This window comes from Pituophis catenifer, unplaced genomic scaffold (assembly GCF_029215685.1).
Source record: "Pituophis catenifer annectens isolate HBS135680 unplaced genomic scaffold, rPitCat1.0.hap2 SCAF_2, whole genome shotgun sequence".
NCBI lineage: Eukaryota > Metazoa > Chordata > Lepidosauria > Squamata > Colubridae > Pituophis > Pituophis catenifer.
Window position 1 is genome coordinate 257,374,417 of NW_027256882.1, and position 23,745 is coordinate 257,398,161.

The window sequence follows — 23,745 nt, forward strand, 5'->3', positions numbered from 1 at the left end:
CCGTCTGTCAGGCAATGTCGGCTGGCGACCCCCCGGGGAAGAGCCTTCTCTGTGGGGGCACCCGCCCTCTGGAATGAGCTACCCCCAGGGATATGACTAATCCCGGACCTCCGGACCTTCCGCCGGGCCCTGAAAACTTTTTTATTTCAGCAAGCCGGGCTGGGTTAAAAATTTTTAATTGGGTGAATTTTATGGGTAACGGGGTTTTAAATTGGAGAAGCCTAAGATAATTTAATTTTGTTTTAATGTATTTTAATATTCGTATTGTGTGTTTTTAATTCTGGCTGTTCACCGCCCCGAGTCCTTCGGGAGAGGGGGCGGTATAAAAAATTAATAAATAAATAAAAATAAATAAATAAGCACGCAGCTCTCATGACATTATTCCTCTTTATATCTTCTTGGCAGGCAATGGGCCCAAAAGGGACTTCTTATTTTTCCATGGAAAAGAAACCCAGTTATGTTGACCTATGTATATATTCTTTATTCCTGCAACATTTTTCTCCTATACTTCATTGCAGGAGAAGAACATAAGATTGGGCAGAACCTTGAGCCAAAATTCAGCAGGCAGTAAGCAATCTTGCAGTATGCCTAAACCTCCCAGAAACTTTTGCCAAGACTGTCAAATTAAGTTTAAAAATTCACTTGATTTAGAAAATATTCACAGGATCCAAATCCTGCAAGACAAGTTACAGGGACAAAGTGTATTAATATGTGTGTGTGTTTGTGGGCGCGCACATGCACATCTATCTATACATACATATAGAGTGTGTCTGTGTTTTCTAAAAATATTGTTAAAAAGCAATAAAAAGCAATGGGTATACCAGTGACAACAATCAGTAATTAATAAATAGATTTGGAAAATTATACAATTCATTATAATGCTGTGAACTCCATGTAAACATCAGAAAGGGCATCCAGCCAGTAAATGCTCAGCTAGACAATCCATTTTAATGTTTGGATCAGTTCATCAAAGTTGCGGGATGAATAGCTTAATGGTAGAGTGACTGCCTAAGAAGGCTATTTGCTGTGAGACCTCTGGGTTTTTTTATGTAGTTGGTTGGCTGCTGTGGGGATAGACTGCTGGATGAGAGAGGCCAGCAGTCTGATTTAGCAACGCACTGCTTATGTTCATACGTTCAGTATAGAGTCTGTTAAAATCAAACTGAGTATCAATGTTGAAGTGCCCAATTACCATGTATATAATAGATGGGGAAAATACAGTTAGTCCTTGATTAACAACAGTTTAATTAGTGACTGTTCAAAGTTACAACAGCAGGGAAAAAAGTGACTTATGACCAGTTTTCACATGACCATTGCAGCATCCCCATGGTCACATGACAAAATTTAGATGCTTGGCATCATATTTATGATTGTTGCAGCGTCCTGATGTCATGTGATCAGTTTCTGATCTTTTGACCTTTTGACAAGCAAAGTCAATAGGGAAGCCAGATTCACTTAACAACGTTACTAACGTAACAATTGCAGTGATTCACTTAACAACTGTAGTGACAAAGGTCATAAAATGAGGCAAAACTCAGTTAATAATTGACTTGATTAGCAATGAAATTTTGGGCTCAATTGTGGTTGTTAAGTCAAAGACTACCTGTATTCTCTCCAACGGTAGAGATAAAAGCAATGAAAACTGGATTTTCTGATCTAGAGAATGGGCAAAGGCCATTGTAGTCCAAGAAAATTAGTTCTGAAGAATCAGTCAGCAACAGAACTATTCCTGGGGGGGAGAAGGAGTAAGTGAGGTGGACTTTAAAAGGACAATGGGTAAAACTCCATTCCATCATTGTTCTTTTGCATTTCATCAAGAGAAGACAGCATCTATTGCCTGGCTGACCTCTCCCAGGTAAGAAACCATCACAATCCAAAAATAGTTGAAGGATCAGAAGAAAATTTCCAAAACAAATAGTGTTGGTATATTTGGATTAGTATATTTCCACAGAGGTATTTCATGAATGGTTTTGCATTGTGCTTTCATACCCTCTTATTTTATTCTATCTATATTGTAGGTATGTGTGTGTTGTGCATATGCATGTCTGTTTTCTTTTTTCAAAGAATAACCACTGAGTAAAACTTGATATTTTCCCTAGCACACACTATTTTGAACTCTTCCCAACCTTAATCTACAGAATAACCTTCATATATCTTATTCTGTAACCAGTACCATTTTTCTATGAGGGAATTCATATTGTCTCTGTTCATTTCCTTTGAGCAGGCAGTTGCTCTGTGAATTAGTCCAGACAAGAAACTAGAAGTACCAGTATTATCTTTATGGTAAGATAAACATGCAAGACTAAAAGTATTTTTCCCTTTTTTCCTTTCCTTTTACTCTCAGTAAACTAGGAAGGATCCCTTCTGAAACATTTCCCACATGTTTGGGCTGACATATATTTTAAATATAGGTCATTCAGTTCATGGCTTTTCCAAGGTCATTCCCACATACCATTACAACTGCAGAAAGGGCAAACTTCCCACTCTTTTCAACCTTGCTGAATAGGGTGCAGCTAGGCAATTGCTTTGAAAATAGTAGAAGGTGGCAATCTATTAACAGGATTTACTGGGGGATAGGAGAAGAGACAATAGAAATTATGTAGGAATGTTTAGAAGCCACAGTGGTGAAGCCACCACTTTCCTATATGTGAATGCAAGAATTCTTTATTGGCCAAGTGTGATTGGACACACAAGGAATTTGTCTTTGGTGCATATGCTCTCAGTGAGTTACATCAAGTTATAAGAGAGCAAAACAAAACCTTGTATTTTATAGTGCTACTGTTGAAGTCTCACTGACAAAATGTCAGCCATCATTGGGGGAAGAAAGAAGGCAAGAAAAAGTCAACCAGACAAGATATGAGGAAGAAAAAGAAAAGAAGAGATGAGCAACTGCAAAATGGAGAAACTAGTACAACCTGTTTGATTCATGAAGACAAAGAACCATTGTGTTGTAAGTGAAATCAGAAGCAAATAAGTTGGTATGTGGTGGTAAACCATGGTGACTCTCTCTTCCATTTTGGAGGTTTTCAGGACTAAAAAATTACACACAAAGAAGAATTTACTTACAGGGCAATCTACTATATGGAATGCACTGGTTTAATGGGCTGTTGAATGAGTAAAATTTTGATTTATTCACGGATTAAGTAAAAATACAAAAGAGAACTGCCTAAGAGGACAGAGATGGGAGAGGTGTAATGTGTTTGAGAAAAAATGGGTGGACAGTGCATACATGGGTGGAGCCAAGACTTCACTTACAGAATTCAGCTATACACTCCACTTCTCCGTCCCCCTCCTTTTTTTTTTTTGTGCTAAGAGAAGAAATGTGTGTGCTGGAATTTATTATTCAGTGCTGGCTGCAGTTAGGCCTCTATTAAATCTTGATGTTGCAGCTGCCAGCTGTCTCAGCAATTGTGTTTCTTCTGGTATTGAGAAAATACTGGAAAGTTGTAATGCATCTTATGCCTTTCATTTAATAACTGGCACATGCATTCCTGCTGCATCACAGTAACACTTTTCCTTTCAGTATTTCCTTCTGCAACATCACAACGAGACGTTTCTGGAGCTATGATGTCATCACCAGCTGAGCACCATCTTGGCTGTTATGTCCTTTTATGCTTCACTCATCAGAACAATTTGGGAGGGTTGCAGAGAACTTTGCACACAGCTAGTTAACATCCCCACTGTGAGGAAACCTGAAGAGACAAGGAAAAACAGTAAAGTAAAAATAACAGGCCATTATCACCAAATCCTCTCAAACAAGAAGGAAAAACCTGCATATTAGACCTGCAATTCACAACTGCGCAGAAAAATCCCACCAGCCACAGATGGCAGGCTGACGGCTCAGAGAAGTCCTGATTTTGCTTCCTGCTAAACAAACCCACAAAATAAATGTTCTGTGCTTTGCATAAATCTGCATAGGCTGAGCTATGGAAAGCTATATTTCTATGGAAATATAGAAAAAGAATGTAACTCAGAGAGAAACAATTTCATAATATTTCTTCTGTTCATGGGAAGGAAGAGTATGGAATGCAAATCTATGCCTTTTCATATTTCCTTAAATAGGCAAAATATATGATTGCCTGCATTCTTCAAATCCAATAGAAGATTGGTGGTACATGTTTGGATTTTTAGCAGAGTTAACTGATATCTATTCATTAGGTGTCTAGTTAATTCTGGAGTCAAAATGATCTCTATTGAATTGATTGGATCTACCTTTCAGTGTGACCAAGGATGAAAAACTCCTGCTTAGTTTTAAAAACTACCACCCAATTCCCAACTGTTCATAAATACAGTCAGACAATTATAGCAAATGATTCCTGGGGGAGTGAGTGAGATCAATTTTGTTTAATTCCAGTTCTATTCCCAATTAGCAGAGCTTCCTGGAAGTTAGTAGATAAACTTCCAAACGTATAAACGAAGTTTCAAACTGTGCACACTGGGTCCTGCTATCAGTAAATCAAATTCAGTCTTGTAAAAAAAAAACTTTGGAAAATTGTAGGGATGAAATTAACGGTCTGTACAATCAGGTATAATGATTCTGCTTTGTAATTGTAACACAGTTTACTTTTCAGCATATTTCAGAGAAATCTCAAAAGATGAAAAAAAAAATTACAGAATGCAGAGTTATAAAATACCTAGGAGAAAATTGTCCTAAAATGACAGTCATATTTCAGATACCACTATTTCCTTAGGAAAAAACCTTTTAAATAACTCCTTCAAAGTAGCCCAACAGTTAGAATTATGCATTTTGGATGGCATAAAATAGAAAACCTGCCATTAATGGTCTAGAAATTTAAGCTCAAATTTAGTAAAAGCTACAATTATGGCTGCTAGCGAGTGATTCCTTTTGCTAGATTGAATGATGGTTAATCGGTCATAATGACTGCTCATTTGAGGTTTTGCTAGGAGATGATAATTCTGTCTGGATTTCTTTCTGGGGTGTTTTGAAGGACACTCAGGTCAGAAAAATTGAGCACAATTTTTCATTTCTGTCAGAGAAATGGGAATTGGAAATCTGCACAATTGCTTGGCGTTTGTGGTACAAAATAAGCAGGCATCATTTTTGCACATATGTAAGAACAGTGGCTGCTGTTGTGCACACACCAAATCGGGTAGCTGTTATTTATACAGGTAGTCCTTGACTTACAATAGTTCATTTAGTGACTGTTCAAAGTTACAACAGCACTGGAAAAAGTGACTTATGATCGCTTTTCAGTTACCACCTTTGTAGTATTCCCATGATCATGTGATGAAAATTCAGATGCTTGGTAACTGGTTCATACTTATGACCATTGCAGCATCCTGGAATCATGTGATCACCTTTTGCATCCTTCTGATGAGCAAAGCCAATGGGGAAGCCAAATTCACTTAACAACTGAGGCTAAAAGTAATGTCATGAAATTTATTTTAATTTATTTATTAAATTGATATTGCCGCCTATTTGCCCATAGCAATTCAAGGCGGCTTACAGAATATAAAAATAACATTTAAAAAACAGTAAAACTAATAAAAAATCAAATAAATGAATGTAATAAAATCACTCCCCCACCCCTCATCTCCCACCCCAGCGACAGCCAATCACACCAGTCATTTAATGGGCTCCATCCTGCTCTGGGTTCCCCAGGCCTGCTGGCAGAACCAGGTCTTCAGTGCCTTCTGGAAGAGAATTAGAGTGGGGGCCATTCTAATTTCTGGGGAAATGATGTTCCAGAGAGAAGTAGCCACCATGGAGAAGGCCCTTCTGGGTCCCACTAGGTGTATCTCCCTCAGGGATGGGATCTGCAGCATTCCCTGCCTTCCTGCTTTGATGGATCGGGTAAATGTGATCGGCAAGAGACGGTCCCTCAGATAACCTGGTCCCAAGCCATGAAGGGCTTTAAAGGTGACAACCAGCACCTTGAATTGCACCCGGAAGAAAATCGGCAGCCAATGCAGTTCCCGCAGGAAAGGTGATACATGTGCACACCGGGATCTGCACAAAACCATGCGGGCTGCTGCATTTTGCACCAACTGGAGCTTTAGGATGCTCTTCAAGAGCAGCCCCATGTAGAGCGTGTTGCAATACTCAAGAAGGGAAGTGACTAAGGCATGAGTGACTATTAGTAGGGATTGCCGGTCCAGGAAAGGGCATAAACTAAAATGGGGCAAAACTCACTTAATAAATCTCACTTAACAGAAATATTGGGCTCAGTTGGACTACTTGTATTTATAGCAGTGCTGTGGAGTCGGAGTCGGAGTCGGAGTCGAGGAGTCGGAGTCGGAGGAAATTTTGGGTACCTGGAGTCGGAGTCGGAGTCGGCAAACAATGCACCGACTCCGACTCCGACTCCTACTAAATTTAGATTGGAATTTTAAAAAAAGCAAGTTTAAATGTCCCAATTCACAAAAAGTTATAATTAATGACTTCTCTACTGTAAGAATAAAGACCAATGCATGCAGTGCCTCACGTAACCGCAAAATGAACACGTTAAGTGACCGTGAAGAAGCATGCTTTTCATGTGCTTCACTATAAGGCACGCAACGCACAATTAGGAGTGGCAATACTTATACTTTCCATAGTGTTGTGTTCTGCTGTTACAGGGAACGCAGCGCCCATGGGTAACCTAGCCTCTCACTGATAAGGGATTAAGTAAATATGTTTTTTGCAGGACTAGAGACACTTGCATAAGTGAAGGGAATGGAGGGTCAATAGTTCAAGACTGAAGCTGTAAACCATTGGAAAAACTGCTGTCATTCAGCTAAGGCTATAAAAACTTGTAACTCTGATTGTTAGCTTAAACTTTAAACATGACTAAACACTGTTTAAATTTATGAACCGGCCAAATACTCTGTTCAAAGAAAATACATTGTATGTTTGTATGTGTGTTTCTAATTATTGTTATTTATTCATATTTGTTCTCTTTTATTCTTTAAAGTTTAACAATTCATTCTTTATCTTAATATCTTTATATTTGTTTGGGGTTGGCTTTCTTCCCTTTCATCTTTTTTATTGTACAGCAATCTTTCTCCTCAAACCTACCACCTCTCTCTTTTCTTTCCTTCTTACTTTCTCTTCCTCACCCTCTTCTTCTCCTCCCTACTTCCTCTTCCTTTCTCCTTCTCCTCCTCTCTTCCTCCCTCTCTTACCCTCACTCCTACTCTAATTTCCCTTCCCTTCCTTCATCCCTCTCTATTGCTGTATCCTTTTATGTATATGGACTACTCAGAGGGCTGAAAAAGTTATTTCTGACTGGTCCTCTCCCTTTTGACCAGTCCTCGAACTTACGACTGTCCTCACATTTTACGTTTTTGCCCTATCTTGTCACCATGGTGAAGAGAAGCAGTTGTGAAATGAGTGACATGGTTGTTAAAAATGCTGCACGGGCATAAATGTGAGGATGGTCATAAGTGTGAGGACCAGTCAAAAGTGCGAGGACCTGTCAGAAATGACTTTTTTCAGCCCTCTATACACATAGCCATGGCCACCCGGTCACATGACCAGCTAGCCACACCCACCCAGTCACATAACCTCCAAGCCATGCCCACAAAATAAGCCACGCCCACAGAACCGGTAGTAAAAAAATTTAGAACCCACCCCTGGTTGGGGGTCACCACAACATGAGGAACTGTATTAAAGGGTCGCGGCATTAGGAAGGTTGAGAACCACTGGCTTAGAAGAACTTGGTGGAACAGCTTCTTGGATTCAACTGTAAGTGTTTATATTGTATAGGACAAATCATGTCTAGGTTTAGTGCTGGGATATATAGCTTATTTGTTTGTATAAAGCCATGTACGTACAACTTACAAGACTGTGTATGTTGATATTAAAAATCTAATTATATGCCAGTTAGTATAACATATTTTATATTTTAGGGAAAGAGGCATCCTAAACAATGGCAAAAAGACTGCTAACAACAAACACAACAAAGTCTACTGTTTATGAGCACTTTGCATTATCAAGTGATGGAAAACATTACGTGTGCCAATGTATTAGAAAAGATGATGATGGTGAAAAACAATGTGATGCAAAAATTAGCAGTTTCAGTGGGCCTGATAAAAATGCACCTACAAGAGCATCAAATTTGAAAAGACACTTACAGCATTTTCATCCCAAAGTGTTAGAAGCCGTGAATGAGAAAGATAGCAATGAAAACATTGCATCTACTTCTGTGACAAAAAACGTTCAGAAATCTACTGGAGAACAATCACAAATAAGAAAATTCTTTATATCTGACAAAGTTACCATAAGGATGACACCAGAAAAATTCAAACACCACATTATTGAAATGGTAGTAAAGAATAGTGTACCACTATCCTTCTTTTCACAGACAGCCTTTTTAGGCCTAAATGGAGAAATGGCAAAAAAACTTGGTGTTTCTCTGGAAAGAGAAAGTATAAGGAAACTTATAATTGAGGAGGCCAAATGTAAAAAGGAAGAACTACAGAAAGTTATGAAAGGACGTTTTGTCTTCCTTAAAATGGATGCATGCACACGTCACAGAGTCAATTATTTCGCTATTAATGTTAGATTTGTGGATGAAAATAACAAAACAATAACACGGACCCTCGGAGTAAAGGACACTCAGGCACATCACACCAGTGATTACCTTCAGAAGTTAGTGGAGGGTGTTCTAGAAGATTTTGAAATTAAAAAGGAACAGATTTTATGTGTTGTGACAGATAACGCTTCTAACATGTTGAGCACAATTGAGAAGATGAAGGCAGATGAAGAAGGTATCAAACAGATATTAGACTTAGAGGAAGACAGCTCTGCAAGTATTAGAGAAAGTTTAGAAACTGAAGAGAATGCTGACATTTTTTTAGACAACTTTGTTGAAGAAGCATTGAAGCTTGCTACTATTCATCATATGCGATGTGCTGTTCATACACTGCAACTTGCCATAAGAGATGGATTAAAAGATCGCCATGCAGCTACATTAATTGGCAAATTACGGCAAGTAACTGTTGCAGCCAGGGCCCCAAAAACAGATGCAATTTTGAAAAGACGTGCAGGAAAAGGAGCCATTTTGGATCAAACAACTCGCTGGGGAAGCACTTATTTAATGGTGAAGCGTTTGCTTGAACTTAAAGACTTCATAGAAGAAATGGACAATGAAAATCTTGCATTAACTGCAAGCCAGTGGACACAAACAAAAGAGCTGGAGAACCTTCTTTCTCACCCCTTCACTGTCACCAAGAGGTTGCAATGTGATGATCTAACCCCGGGTAAATTCCTCTTGGAATGGAAGAGCCTGTTATATCGCCTGAACAAAAATGGAGGGTTAATAGCTGAGGGCATTGCATCTTCAATGATGAAAAGAGAGAGTCTTTTGCTGGAAAATGAAATCTTGTTAGCGGCTATTTATGTCGACCCAATGAGCCGACTTTTATTGAACAGTAAACAGATTGCTACTGGGAAAAAGGCCCTCTATGATGTAGCAGTTCGCATGAAGGGATTACGACCTGAAATACCTCCACAGGAGGATGGAGTTCTTTTAAGCAATAGTGGTAACTCAGAATCATCTTCTTCAAACGAAGAATTAGACTTTGATTCCTTCTTAGACAAAATGGAAGTTGCTAAAGGAAAGCGACGTCGCATAAGCGTTACAGAACCAGTAAATGTCCAAATAAAAAAATTCCAACAGGAGTTTTATAAAGCACTAAAAGAAGTTGAAAAGTATGATCGCTCATCAAAACTTACTGTTGAAGAAGCCATCCTTGTTTATCCAGAGATCGTTAGTGATGTGGCCAGAATAGTTACTGCAATGCCACCCACCCAAGTCAGTGTCGAAAGATTATTTTCAGCCCTAAAAATAATAAAGTCTGACTTAAGAGCCTCTATGAAAGAGGATCTGGCAGAGGCAATTCTCTTCCTTAGAACTCTACATTGAATTGATTTGCATTTGCTAAGCCTATAACTACATTTCAAGATTAATATAAACCATTTCTAGGTTTTACAGATTTTGTTTTTGGTTCATATAGATAAGCTTTGTTTTTGTTCTAAAACAACCAAATAATGTGGTTTGTATTTTTGAACTGGTAAAGTTCCTGTTCCTGATGTTTATGCCTGCTGCTACTATCCAGCAACTTGATTAATTAAATTAATAAAAAAAAATTAATAAAACTTTGTTGTTTTCATTGTGTTTGTCTTTTGCTTAAACTGTTCAATACAGTAGACTGTTGGCTTCCCAGCCAGTAGTCCTGTGGTAATGACATGTATGTTGCCTTTCTTTCCTTCAAGGAATGTATAAAATACATTCGCATATTAATACAGAGGAGTCGGAGTCGGGGAGTCGGAGTCGGAAGTACAAAAAACTGAGGAGTCGGAGTCGGAGTCGGAACATTTATCTCCCGACTCCACAGCTCTGATTTATAGTTGGCTGGAAATTCTCCTCCAAGAACTCCAAGGCTAGGGACCTCTTGGTCAAGTATCTTCATTTACCCAAGTGATGCATTACATCACTTCTCTCTATGTTCCGACTCCATTTTGTAGTGAGCAAGACACTGTTCTTGTGTTATTTGAATGTTCTGCCCTTGCTTCCTTAGTCTCCTTTTCAGGAACGCTTAAAGTGATTCTACTTTGTCCTCTGCCACACCCTTTTTTAGAGTTATTGTATAAAATAACTGGAACCCAATTAAATTATTTTGCTGCTGAAATTGTTTTATAGCCCCAGAAACCTTCCCCCTCCTATGTTTAAAAAAGAAAAATGCCATGTGCCCACAGACCCTTTCAAATTATACCCTCCTCCACAGCTTTATAGATTTATTTTCAGAAGTACAAGTTGTCTCCTAAAGCCATCTTAATATTGTATTAATTTTAAAAATTCAACAAAATATGGTCTCTAAATGTAACCAAGGACTGTTATCTACAAGAACCAGTTCAATATATATTCTTTTGGAGTTACAAGCTGTCATTTACTATATGCTGGTTAACCATGTGTAGCCTGTTCCGGTACAAGTGACCTTTTCAAGGATGAGCGGTAAGTTAAGCTTTGTAAATAAGTTCCCTCATCTGTCATGACAGATGTTTGATTTTCCTGGCATTTGCAGGGCTGCACAATAATGACCAAAATAGCACATTTACCAGTAGTGAAGCAGATACCTTGCAATGTACATTAGCCATTATTTCAGCATGATGAATCTGACTGTTCGGTTTCTTCTCGCATATATTTATCAATATTTTGGAAACCATAAGCAGAAATGCTGTTCTGGGAAAAGGTTGTTCTTTTCTAACTTATGTGGATGTTATATTTTCATCAGGATAATTGAAGGTGGTTTTTTAGAATCGGTGTAAGTCATAAAAGTAAGCAAATTTCTAGCAGAGTGCTGTATAGAAGTGGAATGGATTAGATTGTGATATTGGCACAACTTTTATTTCCAAACTAGGCCAGGTGCATAGGACAAACCATTCCACTTGCTGGGACAAGTTAATTCAAGAGAGGAATCTTTAATGGAGGCTCGCTATTGTCATTACTGTGTGTTATTGCACTATGAATGATACTGAACAAGTCAGGCCATGACTATCAAACATCTAAAACATCTGCTGTTGGGATAGATAAAAATGCCAAATCGATTAACATCTTGACTGTGTGACCAACCATACTAATTGTTTCATTTACAGTGGCGGTAAGAGTGGAAACTGAATACCCCTGAAGAGGAGCCTGAAGATATTTTAAGTTAGGACTATTTATACAGCTAGTCCTTGCTTAATAGCTATTCATACAGCAACCAAAATTATAACAGCACTGAATGAATTTTGGCCTGGTTCCTGAAGTTATGGCTGTTGCAGTTTCCTCAGTCACATGTTCAAAATTTGGGTGCTTGGTATTCGCCTGCACTTATGATTCCTACGGGCTCTTTATCTTCTCGTCTATTGCCTTGGGGGGCACTGATTTTGCCTGGCAGCAGTGGTGCCAGTTGGACCTTTCAAAGCCTGCCTTTTCTAAGCAGAGGTGCGTTCAATTATGCTCCTCTCCATCACAGAGGAAAGAACTGGAGAACGTAATAGAAAAGATTGACAGACAGTAAAATCAATAAATGTTTATGAAAGAGCTTCCAACTATTCAGAAAGACCACAGAAAAGGCAACCTTGTTTTTATAGTCTAACCCAACTTGATGGTATCTGTCTTTTCTTCCCAGTGAAGTTACATTTTCTATATGCTTATGCTTTTAAAAGGCTGACAATCCCAGCTTAGTTGCCTGATCGTCAAGTTTTTTTTTTTACTTTTAAAAACATTTTTTCTACCACCTCTTCCACAGAAGAGGTTGTTAAAAAAATGTTTTTAAAAGGCTCTGACGATCACAGCTGAGCCGCGTGATCGTCAGAGGGTGCGCCACAGCTGATCACCTCTCCTGCATGCTTCCTTTTGGTGTGCACTGCTGTGCGCACCTTGCATTTGGTGTGTGGTACGCACGCGCAGCCAGCAAGCCGGTAGTAAACCGGTTCAGATTTCACCACTGATTCTATTGTTATACATTTGGAAACTTACAAGGAATATATTTATTGTGGTTGAAATAAAAATTTAAAATGGGTGCAATTTTAATTTCTGAATTACAATTATTTTATTGAATATTTACATTCTAGTTTTTTATTTTAGTGGTTTTTCCTCCATTGATCTTGTGTTTTAGGAACACAATTATAGTTCTGTATCTTGCATGATCCACATTGCTTCTATACATATATAAACTCTTTACTTTTTATACTTATCAAAATGTACACATCTACATTTTACCTACTTCACTTGTTTGCCATATATGACATAAATCTAAACATGTTTGTATATACCTATATTTAAAAAAACATTGCCTTTTATATAATTAGGAATGAATTTTTTTCATTATAGTTCGTCAATCTATATTTAGACCAAACAGAAAAAGAATCTACTATAGTTTCAGATATAGTTTTTATTTATGTATGTAGAGTGCTTAGTTTTAAATTTCCTTCTGTTCTTTCTTCTCAATCTGAAAGAAAAAAGGAAACAAAAAAATCTTTAAAATATATAATATATCCTATAATTCATTCCTTTCAGGTTATCAAAATCTTATTTTGTAGATGAAACTCATACAAAATATTTTAAAACATAGAGGGAGAACAATCTATGAAAACTTTTCTATATAGCTAAAGATGTCTTTCTGAGAATCTTTAATGCTTAACAGATAACAGCTCACAGAAACTACATGCTGCCCATTACATTATTTGTATTTTTCATACTGCAATTATGAATATTACTTTTGCCAAAGTAGAGGAAAAAAAGATGGAATCAAAGCAGTATTAAAAAAAGTTCAAATGCTAAACTATTAAACATCTAAGTTATTAATCTGCCTTTCTACTCTAGCATAGCTCAAGGTGGCCAATCTATATTAATATAAAACACAATTAAAATACATAAAGTAAACCTTTTCTTCAAAGACAACTATTTCATATTATTAGACATCCATGTGTATATAACAGATATATGATTTACTACTGCATTCCTCAAGGTTTTTAAATCCATAACATTGCATAACATTGCATTTAGTCCAATTCCTTGAATTCACAAGAACTTCTCTGAGAAATGACCATTCAACTTACAGCAATACTCTTCATACTGCAGCCTCTTTCACTCAAGTGATAGTTCGTACAGTCAGTTCTTGATGACATCCAGCCTGAACCATTTTGCTTTTAATTTTTAATCACTACTTCTGGTACTATCTTTTGGAGCTATACACGAAATTCACTTTCTGGTCTCTATGACAATGCTTCAGATATATGAAAACTATCTTAACTCCCCGTAACTGAACCTCACTATGCTTCTTGCCTTTTCTGATATGTGGTGCCCAAAACTAGACACAATATTTCAAGTAGGGTCTGACAGAGTCAGAATAAGTACTCAAAAAAATGCTGTTTAATAATCTTTTAGAAAACATACCCAAGCTCAAGTGTCTTTTGCTAGGCCTCCTTTTTAAGAATGGGATATTTGCTTTTCTTAGGTCTTTTGGAACATCACCACTTCTTCAAAATTCTTAGACTCCTGAGGGTGACTCTGCAATCATCTTTGCCACTTCCATCAATACCCTAAAACATAACTCATCCTGGAGACTTGAATTTATTTAGCCAAATTCTCTTTTACCTCCCTGTCTATCCAACGCTATAGTTCCTGGATAATAACAAGGATCAATTAGGACTCTATTTCACTTCTAAGAGATTCTTTTCTTAGACAAATGCAAAACAGGAGTTAACAGGTTCTGCCTCCTTGCCATCACTAAACTATTTACTACTTGCAAGACCTTTGTGGCTATCGTTTCTAAAAAGCAAGAGTTTTGGGAGTCTTACAAACTCCAGCTCATTCTGACATTTTTCTAACATTTTTCTTTCTTTTAGTGGCTTTTCTGGACAAGTTCTGCTTCAGGTTCAGAACTCTTCTGAAGTTCAAAAATCTAACTTTTTCTATTTCTTCTTTCACATATATCAGATTTAATGATTATATAATAACTTCCCCTCAAAAATGACAGATACCACTTTTTCACCCAACTTTTTCCCATTGGTGAACTTTAACAGCAGTCAAGATTAATTAGAATTTTTAGCTCAGCTCTGTATGTGCATATAATTTTAAGAACATTCAGTAAGCAAGGCTAAAGAGATGAGCACTGAAACCCTTCCTAAAAATCTACACTGAGTATGATACCCAAGCGTTTTATAGTTTCAAAGTAACTGAAGGAAGGCTTTCTCTCATACTCCCAACAGTCAGTCATTACAAGCAGAACCAGCTTTATAAGGGCCCACCTTCAGGCCAAAATTGTTTAGTATTTCTAAAAGTTTAACTCCTCTAAGACCTTTTCTGGAAAAAAAAAAAAACCACAACCCATTGGTAACAAGTACAGCTATGTCAAATAGTTAAAAGGTCTTTCTACTGCCTTGTTCTGATCGGTGGTCTGGCTGCGGCCATAAGACCTGCTAGAATTCCCAATACTTTTCATAGTAACCCTATCCATAATGCATTTCAATAGTCTAGTTGTGATGTATTGAAGACTTTGAAAACTTACTACATATGATTGATTAGGAATTATATAAATACGCTCTTTGCATTTCAGGGAGGGACTTTACTCAAATTGTTTTCTAAATGTTACTGATCATGATTTAAACTGCTATTGGGGAAAAAAGATACTATAGTATTTGAGGAAAACTATGCTTCCTGCTATGGATTCGAATACATTAATTTGAATCTATGTTTACATTACAGTGTTAGTAGGCACCGATCCTAGAATAAAAGCAATGGCAAATCATTTCCATTATATTATATAGATGTATAATGGAGAGCTGATCTTTATAGAATGCATTGTTATCTTTTTTATACGCACTGTTTCCAAGTTTACCTATTAAGAAATTTAACAAAATGTCACAATACAGTTCATTAGCTTATCACCAATTGAATTTTATTGAAATTAAACCAGAAAAGAGTTTTATAGTTTCCAAGAAGCAACCTAAATAGCTTGTAAAAGACCTATAGAGAATGAAAACAAATAGGAATTACCTGTTATAACATATTCACTGCTTAAGTAGCTGATGCCTTACAAGAAAACAGGGGCCACCAATAGCAGTTATGGTAAAGAGAAAGGTTCCGAATAACAATTTCCATTTGTTGTTAACTGAGAATGGGAGATTCTGAAAAGGTAAGAATGTTGAAGTTTTGTTTTAGCAAGGTACTTAGTTATTAAACAAAGTTAATGTATAAAAAGTGACTTGGCCTAAATCCCATAGATAGCAACCAAATACTAAATGTTCATCCAGCGTTTATAGTTACAGAAGTACATCACTGTATTCCTAATCTTCTAAAAAGAGGGTCAGTCACATGGGTTTCATAGCTTAATATCAACATCCTTCAATTCGAACCTTATTTACACTAGCCCTATTTTTATTTCACATTAAAAAGACACTATGTATGTCCTTTAGATGCCATCTTGGATATAAGTATGACCTGAAATTAAATAGTATCTGAACAAGACTTCAGGATAAGGTACATCAGAAAGCGTTTACAGGATCATCGTTATTCATGCTGTTATGCTATCATCACATGTACCCGTAGAATTAAGAAAATAGTTATATATTGCACTAAAGGCCCCTACAGAAACAGGAAACTGATTATTAAGAACATTAAAAACACTGCCATCCACACAGAGCAGGACTTTGGGCACCTGCCTTTCAAGCTGAAGCCAGTGAAAGATGGCATTTCTAAAAAACGATTCCACTGTGCGAGGTAAAAAAAACAGTAATGCTGCTGCCCCATCCCTTTTTAAAAAAATTTAAAAAAATTAAATTTTTTAAAATGTCCCTTTTTACTCGTATCCTTCTCATGTATTCAAAATCATGCTTATACTTTTATCTGTCATCTTATATATGCTTGACAAAAATAAATAAATAAAAAATAAAATAAAACCCCATATCTAGAGCTCAGCCCACGTTGTTTCGTACTACGGGGATCCCAAAATGCGAACAGAGATATTACAAATATCAAATGTTCAAAAAAATAAATGGCGGCTCCTAATTCTCTACTTCGAAAAGTCTCTTTTCCGTGATGACGGCCTCAAGCGTTCGGCCCCGGCCTTCCAATGCAAACTCCGTGCCGTAAAATAGAGGCTGAAAAATAAGAGCCGCCTCCTCTCTTCCCAGGTTATATTTTCCCTCAACTGCCTTGGAAAGGTGAAGGGCCCAGAGAAGCGAAGGAGCCTCTCTCCGGTATCTTCCTCCCGCGTCAAACGACGGCCGGGGAGTGGGGGGGGGGGGTGTGTGGCGGGGAAGCAGGCCTAGCCCGACTTGCCCAGGAAAACCGCCCCTGGCCATGCCGCCGCTGGAGGGGCAAGAAGTAACGGAGGCCCTGAATTCGTAGCCTTTCCCCCGCTTCCTTCTTACCTTTCCCGGCCCATCTTCGTAATGCATCCGCCGAAGGGCGGAGGTGCCGAACCGACGGACGCTGTTAGCCAACATATCGGCCGGAATGAGAGCCCGGCGACAAAAAGGTTACTTCTCCCTCACGACCTTCACTTAATCTAGAGCCACGTGACTCAGGCGTTATGGGAGGAAAGCCCGTCGCCGAAAGGCAAGATGGGAACCGTAGTTTTAGGGCAGCAAAAGGCCGTTGCTTGCGGAAATGAATGTTTCTTCATAAGCCTTCCAGCGTCAGCGAGGAGAGTTTCGCGGATGGTATTTGAAGAATGAAAAAAAAAAAAAAGATCTCACCCTTCTGTAAATAGGCACTTATTGATTTGTTTATATTAAAAACCCCTAATTCTAGCAAATAAATACAATGGACAAAGCGATTATTCCTCTTCACCGCCATCCCTTGCCAAGGCCGGAAGAAAAAGGAAATAAACATAAATATCATTAAAAGTGCTTCGTTACAATTTAAAACAAATATCTAACTGCATAAAAGCAAAGAGAGAAAGCTTGGTTGAATACTGGTAATACTGAAACCAGATATGTGTATCTGCTGAACATGCTCCTCATATTTAAGAATAGATGAAACCCATAGTGGTGAAATATAAATGCGATAAAAAGAAATGGCATGCAGTTTTCCCTGCAAAAGAAACCAGTGAAGGCTGGTAAATGCAAAGATGTGTGTATGTGCACCCTGTGCTCCCTCAAGTACTACTAGAGTCATTAAATTAATAAAACTATGAGTATAACCTGGAGCTTTGGAAGTAATATCTAAAAATACAAAGACTGTATTTACTTAACAAATTTGCATGGCACCTAAACTCACTCCCAGGTGATTCTGGGTGGCTTACAGCACTAAAATCCACAACATAGAAACCATAACACTCCACTCGCCACTTCCCATGGCAGCAACAATTCAATCAAACTAATCATTTGGTCCACTCAATTCCCATGCCTGGATCCCAGTCAGTTGGCATGTCCTATATATTGCTTTACAGTTTTTGTTGAGCTTTCATATATATTTGGTTTGGTTTATAGGACTTGGCGATAGTATTTTTCTCTCTGTTGGTCTATAACCTATTCAGGGTCAAGAAGAGAAGCACTTGACTCCAATAAAAAGACATGTATTGTTTCTGTTGCTCAAAGTTGCTGAGAAGTAAAAGTGGCTGTCTGTGAATTTTCTACTACCAAACTGGAGTATAACACAATAATAGAGTTGGAAGGGACCTTGGAGGATTTGCTTAATGAATGCTTTATTTTCTTAATAGATGTGGTGTTCACGACTATCACATTTACATAATCATTGCTACAAAAAAGGTCGTAAAATCTGGGGCAGTCAAATGGTGACCCACATAATGATTGGCATAATTTATTACTCATTTACAGCCATACAGAGTAACTGTATACAGTCATTACAATTACAGGAACATCAATCTGGAATGGACAGGGCATATAGAAGTTGGTGCTTTAGAATATATTGATTAGGAATTAATGAAAGGAAATTGAAGGGGAAAAAAAAACCTAATATGTTACGCAGGTATGTCTGTCAAACTAAGAGGATTGAATGAAGATGGTCAGACTTTGTGGTGTTTATGAATCTAAGCAGGAAGGTGGACATATATGTTCAGTTACGAATGAAAGAGCTAAAGTGTATGTATGGAATAATGAATTAATCTCATCTAGGTAGTAATGATTGCATATGAAAATCCAGAAATCCATAGACTAATAATAGCTGCATGTTAGACTCCAGTGAATGATGATAATGAAAATAACTATTTAAGGAAAATTGTGCAACATTACGAAAGGTTGTGATCTGGAGGAAAACATTCAGCTAATTGACATAGATGAATTGGCTGGAATGATACAAGAGAGTACAGAAAAAGTTTCAGGGACATTTATAGACCAAAAAATGAATGGGAAAAGCCATTAGTGAGTAGCTATCTCTGGGTTTTCAGTAATGTATGTGGTTTAAGCATGTATTGAAATACATATATGTGGCTAAGGAATGAACATAAATGTAAAAGCATGATTGACCTGATTATTATACAAAGATTGAGAGAATTGGTGGAGGATAAAGATACTATACATACACTATAGCCGTGATGGCGAACCTATGGCACGCATGCCACAGGTAGCACGCGTAGCCATATTGGTGGGCACACGAGCTCAGCCAGCTGGTTTTTGGGCCGTCTAGGCCTACCAGAAGTAGGGAAACAGGCTGTTTCCTGCCTCTAGAGGGCCTCGGGGAGTGGTGGGGAAGGCCCGTTTTTTGCTGTCCCCAGACTCCAGAGCCTTTCTAGGAGTCTGAGGAGGGTGAAAATGGCCTTCATCCGCCCCATTTGCCAACTTCCAGCTCTGGAAAGGCTCTGAAGAAATGCTCCCAGTTTGGACCAGATCGCCCGATCCGGTAGCGATGGAGGCGGGTGGTTCGGAGAACCGGTAGCAAAAATCCCTGCCCCCCCCCCATACCCAGCTGAGCCACACAATCATCAGAGGCTTTTTTTAAAAAAAAATTAAAAGCATTTTTTCTACAACCTCTTTGGCCAAAAAAATGCTTTTAAAAGTAAAAAAAAAAAGCCTCTGATGATCGTGTGGCTCAGCTGAGATCGTCAAAGGCTTTTAAAAGCATTTTTTCTACAACCTCTTCAGAGGTTGTAGAAAAAATGCTTTTAAAAGCCTCTGACGATCCAAGCTGAGTTGTCTGATCGGCAGAGGCTTTTTTTCTTTTAAATGCCTCTGTCGATCCAAGCTGAGTTTATATACATATATATGAATATAAGACAAAGGTTTTAAAGCAGACTAAACATTCATTTTCTGCTCCAACTGGGAACATTTTTAGAGTTTCAGGTTCGACTCTCTTTTTTACTGGAAGGGTTAAGTTTGAATGATTTTCAACCCTCAAAGTAAGTGCTCTTCCATTCAGCTAAACTATTAAGCTACTTAATAGCTTAGCTGAATGGAAGCTATTCTTTTAACAATGTCCTCAGTTCCACCAAGAAGGTGTTCTCTAATACATTTTTTGCCTTAGTCCCTGCCTCTGTCTTGGGTTAATGGTGGTGGCAGTGGTCAAAAGATGAATTGAGAGAAGCTTGGTAATTAGGAAGAATGCCACAGAACATTGTGAATATGAGACTGATGTGGTGATGCAGGAGGAAAAACATCAGGAGACAAAATTTAATCTGATTTCCAAATCTGTTTCTCATTAATAAATAGCTAATATTGTTTCTATGCACATCTACATATGCAGATTTCAGCATGATTTTTCCAAAGTCATTCAATATGTATTTGTTGCAAAACCTTTGCAATCTCTGGGGATGAAATGAAGGTGGCTTCATGATGACGTGCCAAGGTAGAGAGTCTTTTCTATTGGGGCATCCATCCTTAGAACATGAGCTCCCCAAGGATCTGGTAATAGTAGCAGAGTTGGAAGGGACCTTGGAGGTCATCTAGTCCAAGCCCCTGCTCATGCAGGAGACTTATTCTAGGGATTTGAACTGCCGACCTTTTTGATCGACAAGCTCAGTGCCTGATTCAAATATGGTTGCCCAATCTATTATGACATAAATGATCAAAGAGACTAATCAGCTCATGAATAGCCTTACAAAATTAATAACAGAATTGGGTTATGAACTGAAAGCAAGCTGCTAAACTAAAACTCAGTGCCAGTGTGAAAAAATACTGTAGATTGGAAAAAATAGATCAACTTTAAAAAGAAGTTAGCAACCTACATAGTTTTAAATAACACAAACTGAAAAATAAGCAAAAAAACAAGCTTGGAAAAGATACAATCTTGATAGAAAATGATTGCAGATATCATGTAACAATTTAATTTAAGACTGGTGGCGACTTATAAGAAAATTGAACAATATGGATGTAGGATCAAGTGTTTTCAGCAAAATAGGATAGAACAGATCAGCAATACTTTTTAAAACTAAAGTAAAAATGAAAAACCAAATGAATCTCCCAAAATAATGAAGGAACATTAAGATAATAAAACAAACAAACAAACAAAAAACACAATGAAATTTCCCCAAGATATCTGACATAGAAAAGCAAGCAAAACCTGAGCAAATGGAAAAAATGTAGGAATACCAGTATTTTTTTTTTTAATTTGATTTATATGCCGCCCTTCTCCGGAGACTCAGGGCGGCTTACAGTGCATTAAGCAATAGCCTTCATACTTTTGTATATTTATACAAAGTCAGCTTATTGCCCCCACAAACTGGATCCTCAATTTACCTACCTTAGAAAGGATGGAAGGCTGAGTCAACCTTGAGCCTGCGAGATTCTATCTTACTTTAATTGCAGACAGCTGGTGTTAAATTACAGTGCTTCTGTCTGTTGACAGAAGCACTGTAAAAGGACAAGCTAAAAAGGTAAAAAAAATAGAATAAACCAGGAAAAGACAAACACTCTGAATTTTGGGTTCCAGTTTCTGTCAACGGTGAATTGAACTTGCTAGAAGCCATTTTCCTGGTCCATCGTTGCACACCTTATGAAAGGGGAGAGGAGGTTGCAATGCAGTGCTAGACACAACATTGAACTTTCTTGTGAGAAACAAGGTCATCTCCTAGGTGATGGAAGGAAAAGGAGAAGAGTGACTGAGGAGCCCGCCAATTAAACTAATTGCCCAATGTGACCGGTGACACAGGGGGCAAGGGGTGACTATTGGTTTTAATTATGCTGAAACCACGGGAAAGATTTCAGCAAAGTGATATGATTTACCCAATAAAGAAGTTCTTTGAGGAAGTGTCTGGCCTCAGAGTTCTGATTTGTTTGGGTTCATTAGTCGGAACCTTGACAATGTCTATGTAATTTGCATTCTTGTTTTACATTTAATTTCAATCAAATGTTGCAATAATGATCAATGGTTGGCTTCCATAAATTAGTAATTAGGAAAAGCAAAAGAAACAATACCCACCAATTGGATGCCTGCAGCATTCAAGTTGTTTATAGGCATCATTGCCAGTAATGTCTAAAAACCCTCTAATCTCAAATTAGAAGGGAAATTCAAAAAGTCTAGAGTACAAAAGACCAACTTTGATGAAACAATATTTCAAAAATAAACCCCCAACCCTCAGAAAGACATAACACAGCTATATGTTACCTGGATTGATTAGTAAAATGTATTGGGTTCACTATCATAGAGCTGGAGTAAAAATTTTAGACATTTTTTGAATTAATAAAATTATACAGATTTTATGTGCAATAAAAAATAGAAATGGCTTTTAAATGAAGTATGAATCTTTAGTGATGACATCAAAATGGAGTTTGGACTGGGAAAGTGTATAATATAAAAACTGAATATCTGGTAGACTTGAATTATGGAATGTGAAAGCCAACCGGTGACTTTGGGCTAATCACTCACTCTCAGCCCAATTCATCTTACACAGTTGTCATTGCGGGGAAAATAGAAGGAGGAAGGAGTCTTAGATATATTCAATGCCTTGAGTTACTTATAAAGTCGTAAGGGTCGGATAAAAATTAAATAAATAAATAACATTGACAAAGGAAGAAAGAAAGGAAAAAATGAAACAGAAACTATGGGGTCTGTGGTGGTCTCTGAGCGTGGTGATTTTCTTGTAGATGTTTCACTAACAAACTAGATAACATCATCAGTGCTAGAAGTGGCTTACTCTGTCAGTTTTGGTAGGAGTGGTCTTGGTCATTCCTTGATTCTTTGATTAGGCTGTTGTTTACTGTTAACTTTTGTTGTCTGCATTGATAGTTCCTTAATTGGGAACTATTGTTTATTTCTTGATTGTTGGTCTAGTGTTAGTTTTAGTGTTAATCTTGCTGTGTTGAGATAAAAAAATATGTTTTTCACACAACTATATATTACTTTTTGTAATAAGTGATATGTCTCTAAATGGTAGTTCCTGAGGAATTTGAATGACAGAGTAAACTGATGTTTTGCTGGTGAATTTCACCAGGCATCCAGTTCATTACTCTAGGACTGTGATGGTGAACCTATGGCATGCATGCCACAGGTGACACATGGAGCCATATCTGTGGTCATGCAAGCATTGCCCTAGCTCAGCTCCAGCGCACATGCATGTGCCGGCCAGTTTATTTTCAGGCCTTCCGGGCCACTGGAAGTTGGGAAAGCCTCTGGAGCCTGGAAAGGGCTGAAAAATGGGCCTACCGGGCCCACTGGGCCATCGCATGTCAAAAGCGGGGCGCGCGCAGGGGAGGCGTGTGTGCATACGCGGGGGGGGGCAAGGCGTGGGGAGGCATTGAATTTATGGGTGTGGGCATCCCCCTGCACTCCCCCCCCTTTTGGCAAAAAGGTTAGCCATCACTGCTCTAGGAGCAGAACACTGAACAAAATCTCTCTGACCATGAGCCACTTTTCATTTTTTGGGATGTATATATAAATATCCCTTTACAATATTACCTGTATAAGATACTTAGCTTCCCAGGTTTACATTATCCTTTTGTTTGTGTTGGGGAGAGTGATGTTAATAGGAATTTGTTTTAATACCTATAATGACCATGAAGAGCAAGGAAATGAATTAAAGTGTAAACATTTATAAGTACAAACTTTCATTTCAGCCATGGTTTCTAATTCTGAGTTCAAACATCATTAGTCAAACTGGTTAATAGTAATAAGAAATTCTTCTTGATCTGTTCAATATCTTTTAGCCAGACTGTCTTCACAATGATTAATATAATTGGGAAATATTTGAAGAATAGTTGTGATATAGTTTGATTAATTAAATGGTTTGAGAATTTTATGCAGTCCACTGAATATGGATATTAAAGCTTCCTTGTAAATATTAGGAAGTTGGGTACACAATACTATAGCTAGAACACATATTCTTGGTTGTTGTTTTTTTACATTTAGAAATATTATT

The 23,745-nt window shown here is 37.8% G+C and overlaps 1 protein-coding gene and 1 non-coding gene across 3 annotated transcripts; both read right to left on the reverse strand.

The window, feature by feature from the left end:
* Positions 1-3,107: 3,107 nt before the first annotated feature.
* On the reverse strand, positions 3,108-17,009 carry COX7C (cytochrome c oxidase subunit 7C). 2 transcript variants are annotated; one of them, XM_070935774.1, is made up of 3 exons: positions 16,865-17,009; positions 15,489-15,619; positions 3,108-3,692 (listed from the first exon to the last, which is right to left on the reverse strand). In XM_070935774.1, exons 1-2 carry the CDS (start codon positions 16,937-16,939, stop codon positions 15,503-15,505), a joined length of 192 nt encoding a protein of 63 aa, XP_070791875.1. In that variant the 5' UTR covers positions 16,940-17,009; the 3' UTR covers positions 3,108-3,692; positions 15,489-15,502. The 2 variants fall into 2 exon arrangements, with proteins under 2 accessions (XP_070791875.1, XP_070791874.1); XM_070935773.1 differs by lacking the exon at positions 3,108-3,692 and adding an exon at positions 12,865-12,939 and having other exon boundaries at positions 16,865-17,008.
* LOC139313490 (small nucleolar RNA Z39) lies at positions 15,973-16,034 on the reverse strand. Its single transcript, XR_011600099.1, has one exon. It is a non-coding gene; the product is annotated as a small nucleolar RNA Z39 (small nucleolar RNA).
* Positions 17,010-23,745: the final 6,736 nt, after the last annotated feature.

What these genes read in the sequence shown, in the direction of transcription:
- COX7C (XM_070935774.1), bottom strand. Translation starts at nt 16,939, where the DNA reads ATGTTGGCTAACAGCGTCCGTCGGTTCGGCACCTCCGCCCTTCGGCGG. An exon ending in ACGAAGATGGGCCGGGAAAG is followed by an intron (nt 15,620 to 16,864) that starts GTAAGAAGGAAG and finishes TTACCTTTTCAG; the next exon opens with AATCTCCCATTCTCAGTTAA.